At 38.8% G+C, this 12,033-nt stretch overlaps 4 protein-coding genes across 4 annotated transcripts; 2 read left to right on the top strand and 2 right to left on the bottom strand.

Moving 5' to 3' along the window:
- The first annotated feature begins 1,177 nt into the window (after positions 1-1,177).
- LOC116193561 lies at positions 1,178-1,975 on the top strand. Its single transcript, XM_031522306.1, has 2 exons — positions 1,178-1,379; positions 1,600-1,975. Exons 1-2 carry the CDS (start codon positions 1,244-1,246, stop codon positions 1,812-1,814), a joined length of 351 nt encoding a protein of 116 aa, XP_031378166.1. The 5' UTR covers positions 1,178-1,243; the 3' UTR covers positions 1,815-1,975.
- A 1,235-nt stretch (positions 1,976-3,210) lies between these two features.
- Positions 3,211-4,125, top strand: LOC116193560. Its single transcript, XM_031522304.1, has 2 exons — positions 3,211-3,525; positions 3,723-4,125. The coding sequence occupies exons 1-2, from the start codon at positions 3,390-3,392 to the stop codon at positions 3,947-3,949; spliced, it is 363 nt and encodes a 120-aa protein (XP_031378164.1). The 5' UTR covers positions 3,211-3,389; the 3' UTR covers positions 3,950-4,125.
- Positions 4,126-5,378: 1,253 nt separating this feature from the next.
- Positions 5,379-7,249, bottom strand: LOC116196128 (F-box protein SKIP1-like). Its single transcript, XM_031525693.1, has 2 exons — positions 6,829-7,249; positions 5,379-6,136 (listed from the first exon to the last, which is right to left on the bottom strand). Exons 1-2 carry the CDS (start codon positions 7,206-7,208, stop codon positions 5,563-5,565), a joined length of 954 nt encoding a protein of 317 aa, XP_031381553.1. The 5' UTR covers positions 7,209-7,249; the 3' UTR covers positions 5,379-5,562.
- A 1,330-nt stretch (positions 7,250-8,579) lies between these two features.
- Positions 8,580-10,031, bottom strand: LOC116196129 (UPF0057 membrane protein At2g24040-like). Its single transcript, XM_031525694.1, has 2 exons — positions 9,729-10,031; positions 8,580-9,041 (listed from the first exon to the last, which is right to left on the bottom strand). Exons 1-2 carry the CDS (start codon positions 9,816-9,818, stop codon positions 8,904-8,906), a joined length of 228 nt encoding a protein of 75 aa, XP_031381554.1. The 5' UTR covers positions 9,819-10,031; the 3' UTR covers positions 8,580-8,903.
- Positions 10,032-12,033: the final 2,002 nt, after the last annotated feature.

Raw genomic sequence — 12,033 nt, 5'->3', positions numbered from 1 at the left:
GCTTAGCCCTCCTCATCCTTCTCTTGGTACTATCTCTATCTCCATTGATGTCTGCTCACGAGGCTCATCGTGCTCTCGGGGCCTCGCTCGACGGCGGACTGCCGGGCCACACTGATCACAACCAGCTCCTGCAGATCCACATGCCCAGCAGCTTCGTCCGTGGAAGGAAGCTAGTAATCCATGGGGTTCAGTTGAAGAGAGCCAAGAGTATTTTGCCACGTGGCAGCACCACATCCACATCCACTCCCTCTTCCTCTTCCTCTGCCTTCAGGACTGTGGAGATGTCTGCATTCTCTGTCATGGCCTCCCTCCTTTGTTCCTCTATTCTCCTTAGGGCTCTCCACTTACTATAATGAATTATAGTCATTCTCTAATTTCCACCAAGGGTCACAATTTCTTATATATTTCCTTGTTTTTTTTTTCCTTTTCAATTAATCTTGAAAAGGGGTAGATTTTGGATGATTAGACCCAAATTAATATCCATTAGCCTTCGATTGAATCCCCAAGTGCTGTATGTCTATATAAATATGTCGTCTTATTAAGATCCAGTAAGTTGTCACGTGTTACATACAAACGAGACATAGTCGTCTGTCTCAGTTGTAAGAAAGTCGGGGGAGAATATAGCCAGCTCGGCTGAATCCGTAATTGTGTATTTGAATGATGGATGGATCAATGGATGCAACAACAAATTTAATTGGAAAGATGTTTCGGGATGAGAATTTGCACCTTTCCAGAAGAAGAACAGGAGATTGCCCAATGAAAGGCATCATCCATCAATCAATTTACATTGTTCTTGTCCCCTAGAAAAGAAGATATGCCCTTCACATTGTTCTTGATCTCCTCTCCCTCGGAAAAGCAAGAGCTTAATTAGTGTCCGCAATGAATTTACTAAACACGTCCCGTTGGAACTGGAAGAAGATGCTGTGCATAAGTGAATTTGTCTGAACTTTTAGATTGAGATGAAACTCAAATATTAAATTTGTTTCGAGTATGCAGATAATTACTTAACGATTTTCCGGGCTTTTAATTTGTTTGTGGACAAGAAAAATAGCAGAAATAAGCACATGAAATGAACATATGCCCAACAGGAAAAAAGTAGAGGGGGAAAAAGATTCTCTTTTCAAGTTGTTCAAGTTAAGAACCTCTAGCCTTTATGCTTTTAGGAGCAATATAATCTTTCATCAGATGCCTTAACTCCTATCTCTGTCTCTCTTCCCCTCTGCGATCTTTTCGATTGAACGACATGAAGAAAGTTCTGCTCGTATGGCTCTTCCTAATCATCTATTGTGAACTTGTTTCAATTTCGAACTGTGAAAGCTCTTCGAATCCGGAAACTAGAGATGCCCAGCTCCCGGAGCACGATGACAAGCTGTTGCCCGGTGAGTTCTTGTAGCCAGTCTTTCGTTACCTCTTTCTCGTTCTCCCTTCTGTGCAGTTTCAAGTTATTTCCTGCCCGATTGCTAGTCCAACGTTTTGAAGTTCTCACAAAGGCAAAAAAGAAAAAAAGAAAAAAAATTAGATGACATTGTACGTGAAACATCTACCATCACATGATAATATTCCGAATCATGTCGGATTTATGTTGTGCCTGTGATTCAGATGGAGATGGCTATGGAGAAGTTAATATGGACATGGACCAACTTCGCAACCTAGGTAATGTCAAGCGGGCAAAGGGAACTTATGGTGGTGGAGATGTTCTACGGCCTCGAAATACTCGTAGTGCTGCGAGTCCCAATCTTGTTAAGGCTTCAGTCCTTTCCAAGGCACTGAAGCATATCGCTGTGGGACTACTCGTTATATCTATCTTCTACTGATTCAGGGGCAACTATCGCAGTCCCTGATTAGGATTGAGTCCCGTAGCTTATCTTCCTCTTCTTCCTTCTTTTGTGTTTTCAGTTGTCTTCCTTCCTCAAACTTTATGAAAGACGATTTCTTGTGTCTTGATTCAAGACAATAATAGCAAAGGTTATAGTGACTTGTGTTTCTTTAATCATGCTAAAACCAGAAGATAGAGATCCAAAATAGACCATATTGAGACGTACGAATCACCGGGCTTCAAGCATCACGTGAAGACTCCTCCCCCCTGCTGCAGCTTGTGAAGCATGATAACATGCTCTTCATTCAAACGAAAATTTACTACTTCTTTATCTTACATGGATACTTTTTCCAAATGAAACATCTGATATTTAGAAGTCCTGCAGTAACCTATTTGTTCATTGAGGGATAAAACTCTCTTAAAGGTTGGATTTTCTTTATTCACAAAACTTAAACCTACGACTTTGTTCGAGGGGAAAGAAGTGTCGAATCACCTAAGCCAACTCTCATTGTTCCCTTTACATAGATATTTGTTCATATGCAATATGGATATGATAAAAACAATATATTACAATAATGTGCTTATAGTCATAATTATTAGTTTGACCCCGTAAAAACAGATATACTTAGTTATGTGCATGTGAGTATATATATGAGATAGGAGCAGAGCCTCTTTTCTCATCTTCTTTCACCTAACAATTTCTTATTTATTTTGAGAGATGGAATAGATTTTGGATGTTTAGACCCAAATATATGTCCATTACAGGTGATGGATATCCCTAAGGGGTGTATGTCCATATAAATACGTCACTTTTATTGAGATCCAGTAAGTTGTCAAGTGTTATGTATGACATCGCTTGCCTCAACTGTAAGAAAGTGTGGGGAGATAGCCAGCCTAGATGAATCCGGACCAATTGATGTAACAATAAAGTGCAAATGTGGAATCTTTTACGGTATGAGTTATGTCAGGACTTTGTATGTAACACAATTATGCATTAACCGAAAGGATGTCGATTAATTGGAAAGGTGTTTCGGGACGAGAATTCGCACCTTTCAATGGAGAGAAATGTCAAACAAGGCATCAATCTGTTCCCTAAGAAAAGAAGATATGTTCTTGCCATTGTTCTTGATCTCCTCTCCTCGACAAAGCAAAAGCTTAATTAACATCCACAAGTTAATTAAATGCGACCCACAAAGCAGATTCGAGTAGTAGGAACTGGAATAAGATGCCGTGCATTAATGTATAATTGAACTTTTAGATTAAGATAAAACTCGGATATTTAAAATTCTTTCGAGTACGCAGATAATTATTTAATACTCTCCGGGCTAAATCTTTTTTTGCTGAACTATAAAATAGCAGAAATAAGCACATGAAATGAGCAGATGCTCAACAGGAAAAGGTAAGAGAAAAGGGGATTCTTATTCCAAGGCGTTCATATTGAGAAAGCGCTAAGCTCTATGCCTTCTTGGAGCAGTATAATCTTTCATCAGGTGGCTTAATTTGCTAGCCAAAAGCTCACAAAAACTCCTATCTCTATCCCTCGTCCCCTCTCCAATCACTTGGATTGATTGACATGAAGAAAGTTTTGCTCTTTTGGTTCTTCCTAATCATTTGTTATGAGCTTGCTTCAATCTCGAATTGTGACAGCGCTACGAATCCAGAAACTAGAGAGGCTCAGCTTTCAGAGAACGAAGACAAGGTGTTGCCCGGTAAGCTCTTGAAGACCGTCTTCTGTTTCCTTGAGTTATTTCCTTCACCATTGCTAGTACACCCAGTGCATTAATAATCCTCTGAAGGGAAAGAGCTAAACTATCGAAGTTCGTCCTGATTTCTGCACCTGCTCATCTACCATGTGAAACTCCTCCAAAGAATTCAGTCACATTTATATGTTTTGCCTGTGATTCAGATGGAGCTAGCTATGGAGAAGTTAATAACGAAACCGACCAACTTCACAACCCAGGTAATGTCATAAGTAATGTCAAGCGGGCAAAGGGGAGTTACGGTGGTGGAGATCTTCTACGGCCTCGAAATACTCGTAGTGCTGCGAGTCCCAGTCTTGTTAAAGCTTCAGTCCTCTCCACGGCGGCAAAGCATATCGCTGCGGGACTACTCGCTATAGGTCTCTCCTACTGATTCAGGGCAACTATCCCAGTCCCTCATTACGGATTGAGTCCTGTGTTAGCTCATGTTCCTCTTCTTACTCCTCCTTCGTTTTCAGTTATCTTACCCTCTTAACTTTGTGAAAGACCATCTCTTATGTCTTGATTCAAGACAATAATAACAAAGGCTTTAGGGGCCGTTTGAATTCAGAGTTAAAATTACTTTGATTTTGATTGTGAAAAAAGACAAATGAGATGTGATTATAAATTTGACTTGGAAAATATGTATTTTTGTTGTGTAGTATGTTGAGTTAAAGTTAATGTTAAAATTTTTGAATTGAAAAATGTGTATTTTTATCGTGTAGTGTGTTGAGTTAAAATTAAAGTTAAAGTTAAAATCAGTTAACTCTCAATCCAAACGGGACCTTAGTAACGCGTGTTTCTTTATCCATGCCAAAAGCGAAAGATCGAGATCCAAAAAGCCGGAACAGCGACTGGTAATAGTAGATCAGAAGCAGGCCTGCACTGAAGGAGAAATAAGAGCTAGGACATTGAAAATTACCTTTTTGGGGGATTTTAGAATAAGCAAACTAGAACGTACATACATGAAATGAGGAACTAAAACTAAGGGGAGGAGTTTGTTTTTTAAAAAATTTTCAACTCAACTCAGCTTAACTTCACTTATGTTCAATTCAACAAGACAATCATTACTTTTTAAAATTTTAAAATTTGTTTTAATTATTCAATTCAATTTTTAATATTAAATTTTTTCAATTATTCATTACTTTTTCACAATTCAACAACACAATCATTACTTTATCTCAACTATTCATTACTTTTTCACACTTTTTCTCATAATTCAACAATACAGTCATTACAAACCAATTAAAACCAAAATTCAACTCAACTCAACTCTAAATCCAATGCAATGTCGTGCAATCCTCAGCGCAAAATTCGATAGGTAAGCATAGGAATGCAAAGAACCGATATTAGGGGGCGTTATCAATGAAATAGGAGTACCAAGATTCACGGCTAAGAGTGAATAAGATAAGAGAATCGGCCAAGATTAGAAAACATGACCGCATAATGTATTTGATTTTTGAGTTGAGTTGAATTAAGTTTTGATTTTAATTGATTTGTAATGATTATATTGTTGAATTATGAAAAAAAGTGTGAAAAAGTAATGAATAGTTGAAAGAAAGTAATAAATAATTAAGAGAATTTAATATTAAAAATTAAATTGAATGGTTAAATTTTTTTTAAAAAATAGAAAAAGTGATAATTGTATTGTTGATTGAAAATAAGTGGAGTGGAGTTGAGTTGAAATTTTTTTAAAAACCAAACACCCCAGAATTCCTATACAAAACAACTACTCCTGTGACCTCAGAAGGCGCTAAAAGAAATCATATCTAGCTCAACAAAGGATCTCGAGAGCAGCGAATCCACAGCAAAGACTGGATAAGTATATATGCTTAAGCAATGCAAATTGATCTATTTACCATAGATTTGCATACAAATCATTGTCCAACACAGATATGCTTCTTGCATAAGGATTATATTGATTACAATGAAGCAGGGAGAATTACAGAGCAGAGAAGAGTACAAACATGCATTCCCAAGTCATTGCACCTCGAAAAACCCACCCGATCAGATACGGAATACATCCGTCTGGAACCTCTCATCATAAAGCCTCCAGTGCCCATACATCTCTGTGTGAAAGACTGAGCTTGGGATGTAAAGGTTTGGTTTCACAATCTCCTTCAGACTCTTCAGATTGTCCGATGCATTCGAGATATCCCGACCCGTCAAATTTGCACAGCCTGAAAGGTCCAAGTATTCAAGCTCAACGCACCCGTCACAGATCGAGGTGAGGCCTCTTGCTGATAACTTCGAGAATCGGATCGCAAGGTACTTTAGTCGGGTCATGTATTTCCCGATAACAGCAGCTTCTACGTCCCCGTCTTGCGGGCAAGAGTTTAGGTACTCATTTGGAACAATTCCCACATGCTCAGAAGGGTTGAGCCAATTCATAAGGTTCCTCTTCAGCATTCGGAGGTTCGGGCAGTTCTGACCAATCAGAGCAAGGGATTCATGGGATATCTCATAGCAGCAACTCACATCAAGCTCCTGGAGGTTCGGGCACCGAAAGGCTATTCGAGAGAGGGACTTGTCAGTGAGATTCAGGCAGCTTTTGATCGAGAGAAACGCAAGATTCAAGCACCTGCAATAGCAACTCGGGGGATAATGTCAACACAACCTAAACAATCAACACTATCATATGACCATGCTTTTACAGCCTTCAGTAACCTTTTCCATCATAAACCCTAAGGTCCTGTTTGGTACGCGAGAATGGAATGGATTGGAAAGGAATGCTCATTTCTTCATTGCACCTCATTTTCTCATTAGTGTATCTTACATAAGTTGGAAATGACATTCCCTCATTATCATCATTTTCCTTCATTTCGATGGAATGAGCATTCCCTCTATTAAGAAAAAGAAAGGTCATTTTCTCATTTCATACTATATATTGTGAACCATCGTATATGTTCTTTTAATTTATATATCTAAGAATGTATATAACATGATATATTGGTAAATAAGTCTAATATTATAAAGAAAATCACATTTTTTGACTCTGATACAATTACATTTCCCTATATAGAATACATTTCTTTCCATTCCATTTCCGCATACCAAACTGGACCTAAGAAGAGCGAAGCTGTAAGTATCGATGTTCTCCGAAAACAATCCCAGACAGCATCCATGATTTTCCTTTTTCAAGTAAATGAAATTGGGACCGATGAACAGGCGGAATTCTTAATTGAAGCAGATCATTACGCTCAAAAATCAAAATTTTTGCATCTAACTGTCGGGAAATGAATGAAATCCTAATCAGGGAAATGGAGAGGATACCTTTCGGATGCGAGGCTAATTGCGCGATCGGAGCAGTGGCGAGTACTGATTTTCGTTAGAGATCCATTGCTCCAATTGATCGCAGAGATCAGCATGGAATCCATCTTCCTCTCGAACTCGGGGAGCCACCACCGGGCCGACCCAGCAGCTGAGTTGAAGAGAGGCTCGAGGTCGAAGACCGAGTGGAGGGACGGGTCGGTGGAGGCGCGGTGCCACGACCTGCAGACGAACATGGGACCGGTCCATAGGTGAGCGGCGGTGAGTCGGGAGAAGATGTTGACGAGGCACTCGTGCGTCAGCTCAGCCCAGTCAGCGCCGGACACGGCAGCCGACGAGCTCGTCTCCTCCGCGGTCTCCGGCTCAGGTTCGCGTTCGCTCATCTTTGGTGTCGGGGCGGAAGAGAATGCTGTCTTGGGGAATCCGATAGCTTATGATGCTCTGCTAATTTTAATTTAGTCAGTCAATTTTTGTTTTATTCATTACTGGCCACTAAAGTTTACCTTATGTCAGCTTTTGACCACTGAAAGTCGGAAAAGGCAAAAGCGTGTCATGAGGGTCACTCCGACTAATGTTCCGATTAACTTGATGCAAGTTTGACTCTAGTCGTTGCCCAGGCGGTACTAGCTATTAGACTCCATCATTTGCTAAGACGAGTTTGAGTGCGGTTGATTTTATAGCTGTAGAAGATCATGATCCATTAAGTGAAATCTTGATAAACACTATGTCGTGGTGGATGGTTACTTCCTGCAAGCAAGGTAGCTATATAGGCGAAAGCTGTTGGCGTTCGGTGGTTAACTATATATCGATTTGCTTAGTGCTTTTGAAATGCAGGGCGAAGCTGCCGTTTGATACCACATTCAATGAACAAGAGGAAGCGGCTTAATCTTTGAAGTAAAACTGATTAGGATGCTTGGTGCTCGATCACCATCGAATGGATAGGGACAGAATCGTAAGATACAGAACGTTAACTTGATCATTCTGAAAGAATTTGCAAGTGGAAACCTTACTCAAAGAAACTGTATCTTAATGGCAAGACACGGGAAACTGACCGTGCTACTTCATCTAGCAAAGATTTTCAAGCAGGACTAAACTCGCCAGAGTCTCAAACTTGATACCTGGTCCATTGGCTGTACATCGTTTATAAACCTTATGTAACCAAAGGTATTTTGCAGTGCGACATGAACAAATGCCTCCATGAACTTTCGGAATCAGAAAGCTGTTGCAGGACTTCGCTCTTATTACTCCATGGGAACTGCAAACTCCGGAAACAATAATGCATAGACCCGAAATAGACAAGGCGCCCTGACCTTCATATAGGAACTCCTCCTCTGAAGTTTTGGCCCCTGATCTTAACTTTCAGTTGATTTTTCTCAGTCCCCACCCCTGAAACTCATAACATCACTCAGACTCCTGAAAGATTCAGTTATACAGCACTGATGCATTGCTGCATATGACAAGGAAGCTACTCTAACGAGACAACAAAGCCCTGACTGACACGGAAAGAGCACTGCTTTGATATAAATATCGTAAGGTATAATGGAACTCAACATATTCTTAGAGAACCTGGTGTCGTAACTCGTAAGGCATAATTCATGTTAGGTCCCCTCCTCCCCTACAAGCTTTCTTCAGCTCAAGCTGATAAAGGAGTCGATCTCATAGATCACTCCAGATGGCACAGAGTGAGATATGCTCGTTACATAGAAGAGCGTCTATCATCAATTCACTGAGATAAAATGAGCTCTGAGAAGGGATAAGGAGCAACAGGTAAGGGACATAAGCCCAAGTCTCCGTTCACAAGCTCAAAACATTTAGATGAGTTATATTATGACAAAGAATCCACTTCCAGAAAACTCTCCCAAATATGCAGTAGATAACCATTAATCCCAATAGATGTAACGATCCAGCAAGCTAGATCGTCGCATTTCCCAACCGAACAGATAAAGAAAGCTATTTTTATGAATCAAGCAAAACTCTGAATATAATACATAAAGCAGTAGCAGTCTGAACAGTGTAGCTTTAACATTCATCAGTCGAAACAGCTAATACCACCCATAGACAGGAAGGGAAGATAGGTGCTACGCCGGGGCATAAAGAGGGCGCCTGTACTCGTCAAAGTACTGATCGCGATCAACAAAGACAATGGCGTAGAGTGCATAGATTATACCCGGAATGTATCCCAGAATTGTTAGCAGCACACAGAGCCAAAACTCAACCTGCAATAACATTGAGAAGCAACGGGGCGTAAAACCAAGTCAAAAGCTCTTCATTTTAGATCATGCAGTGAATTCTCCAGTTTCTTGCTTAATTAATAGCCACCCCCATCACGTTTTCTCCTAATTCACGATAACAAGGAGGGGCATGTCATGCCAACCAATTTGCTAACACTACGAAGAAATTTGAGTTCCAATTTTCTCTTCCAACAAGCACAAGACAGTGTCAAGAAAAAGAATTAATGGGATAATTACAAGGAAAATCCTACAAGTATGCTAACTTTGAATCCAGATCCTAAATGAACTAGTTCGGCTACATCGGTCTTAAACCGTTTAGCATGTCATACACAATTAGTCCAAGCTGACCATTTTCTGTTATGTTCGTTAATCGGAGGATGCTGTGGAAATAACGGAAATTTGCCGTTTTGCACTGAATGCTGTAACATGCTATAGGATTTAGGACTGATGTAGGCTGATTCATTTAGGAACCCGATTCAAATTTTAGCACGACTTACAGGACGCCGCTGTAATTACTCCCAAGAATTAATGGAGAAAACCCACAATCCCTTCTATTCTTTAGAGTTTAGAGAACAAATGTTTGATTGCCCAGAAGACGTTGACCAACAAACAATGCAAGCCCATCAACATGAAGAGGAAACTGATGTGAGAGAGAGAGAGAGAGAGACGTACGGAGCAGCAACCGTGCCTGAGGCAGACGCCCAAGGGGGGGAGGAGAATGGCGATCAGGATCTCACAGAAGATCTCACATTTAGTCGCCATCTCGATTCGATTCTACCTCAGAAAGAGAGGGCGAGACAGAGAGAGAAGCTTGATGCTTGATCTTGCTATGAGATTTGAGAAGGAGAGAGGAAGAAGGCCACAAACGAAAACAATCCTCTTCCCCTTCTTAATGTAGAAGAAAACAGAGGAAGAGACGGAGAGAGAGAGAGAGAGAGAAGCCGACAATCTTATCCGCAATTTGTTTATGAACAGACGACCTGCGAGGAAGGAAGGTCGCGGTCAATAACGGGAGTCGGGACTTTCCTTTTTCTTCTTGTTTTTTTTTGAATTATTTTTTTCCTTCGGCCAAATAAACCCCTTTTTTTTGTCGCCAAAAAAAACTTTTTTTTTCCTTCTATCTGAATTTATGACTCTCAAAAATCGAGAAATTTTTGGTCATCCTACTTCGTCATGTGAGAAAATACTAATTATATTGCATAATACAGATAAATTGGTGTTAACTAGTCGAATAATTACTAAAATTATTCTTCGTTGAATAAATATTATAAATTTTTTCTCATCATATTAATGTGAAGTAGAATAATTTAAGAATTTTTTCAAAAGTTATTACAATTGTCTTACGCAGTTATTATATATTTTAAGATTTAAATGCATTTTTTATTAATTATTATTGGCTTGATCCGAGCCAGAGAGAAGCTGACAATCTTATTTGTTCTTCAATTTAAGATAATTTCAAAATAAACATGGGCTGAGCAAAACATTATTTCCTCTTCAATTTGAAAGTTCTTTTTGTCGAGTTTATCCGATTCTAAATTGCATAGGTTGATTATCCTTTCCACTTTCACATGAGGTAATTACCAACCAACATAATCAACATGATCACAGAAAATTTTGAAACCACTTTGATATTTATATTATGTTTGATTTTAGAGCTCTCCATAAAAATATAAAAGCCTTTTTGGTTGCACAATCTGTAAAGCTAAAAATTATTTACAACTTTATAACTGAAAGTATTACTACAACTTCAATCAGTGAACGAAAATGTTCCCATAATCGTAAAGAATGACTCACACTCTCAAGTTATATTTATAGTGCGATGTGTTGGAGTAACTATACTCGACATCACAACATTATTCATTTTTCTTGGAAGAGATTTTAGTTAGTTAATTTTAATATGATATTATTCAATTTAGCTTCGTTTATAAGTAAAAAGGAATTCTTCAATTTAGCTAATTTATTATATTTTAGTCTTATCGTCTACTGTGAGTACATGCATTTTCGGTTTCAGGAGCGAGGTGGCGACACTGAACACTGCCACTTTTCACATTTTTATTGGTGGCACATGAAAAGTCATGCACGAAAAGCTTCATTCGTTCTATGTGGCGCTTCCTTACGTCTCTTCCCGGCTTTTATTGTTTTATTTAGATAGATTTGTTTTTTAACAGATGACCTCCGAGGAAGGAAGGTCACGGTCGATATCATGACATTTCCTTCTTTTTTTTCTAACTATTTTTTCCTTTGGCCAAATAAACCTTTTTTTGCCCAAAAAAAATATTTTTTTTCTTCAATCTGAATTTATGCCGCTCAAAACGAGAACTCCTTGGTGATTCTACTTTGCTATATGGTACTAATTAGATTGCATAATACAGACAAATTGATGTTAATCATTCGAATAGTTGTCATAATTTTTCTTCACTAGAGAAACATTATAGGTTTTTTATTACCACGTCAATGTGAAGTAGGACCGTTTAAGATTTTTCAAAAGCTCATCTAATTATCTATCGTGTTATGCAATTATAATATGAGGTATAATATGAGGTGAAACGGACTCACCTCCCTTGAAATTTATTAGCGAAATAACAATGAATCACATTGGTTAAAGAACTATGCATTTAGTCCTATTTGATTTATTTGACTAAATTATTATTTTCGAAAAAGTACCAATTGAGATTATAAACTTCTCATGAACCAAACAGCCCCTTATTTTAGAGTTACACTGAGGATGACGTTGATTTTATCAAGGCTAGGAGCACATATAGCCTTGGTCCATGGGTGGAATAAAGCCTGAGCAGAATGAACAAAACTGACCATTTTCTTAAGCATCATATTCTGGCTCCAAAATTTTTACGTCTAATTGTCAGCTGGGCTCTTAGTTGATGTATAGCAGAACAATGAGTAATTTTTTGATGTGATATTTTACCATTCGTGTTGAAACATTCAACCATGCAACAAAGAATAGAAGAAATTGAAAACC

The sequence above is a fragment of the Punica granatum genome, chromosome 2 (assembly GCF_007655135.1).
Source record: "Punica granatum isolate Tunisia-2019 chromosome 2, ASM765513v2, whole genome shotgun sequence".
Taxonomy (NCBI): domain Eukaryota; kingdom Viridiplantae; phylum Streptophyta; class Magnoliopsida; order Myrtales; family Lythraceae; genus Punica; species Punica granatum.
This window is presented reverse-complemented; position numbering and strand designations above follow the sequence as displayed.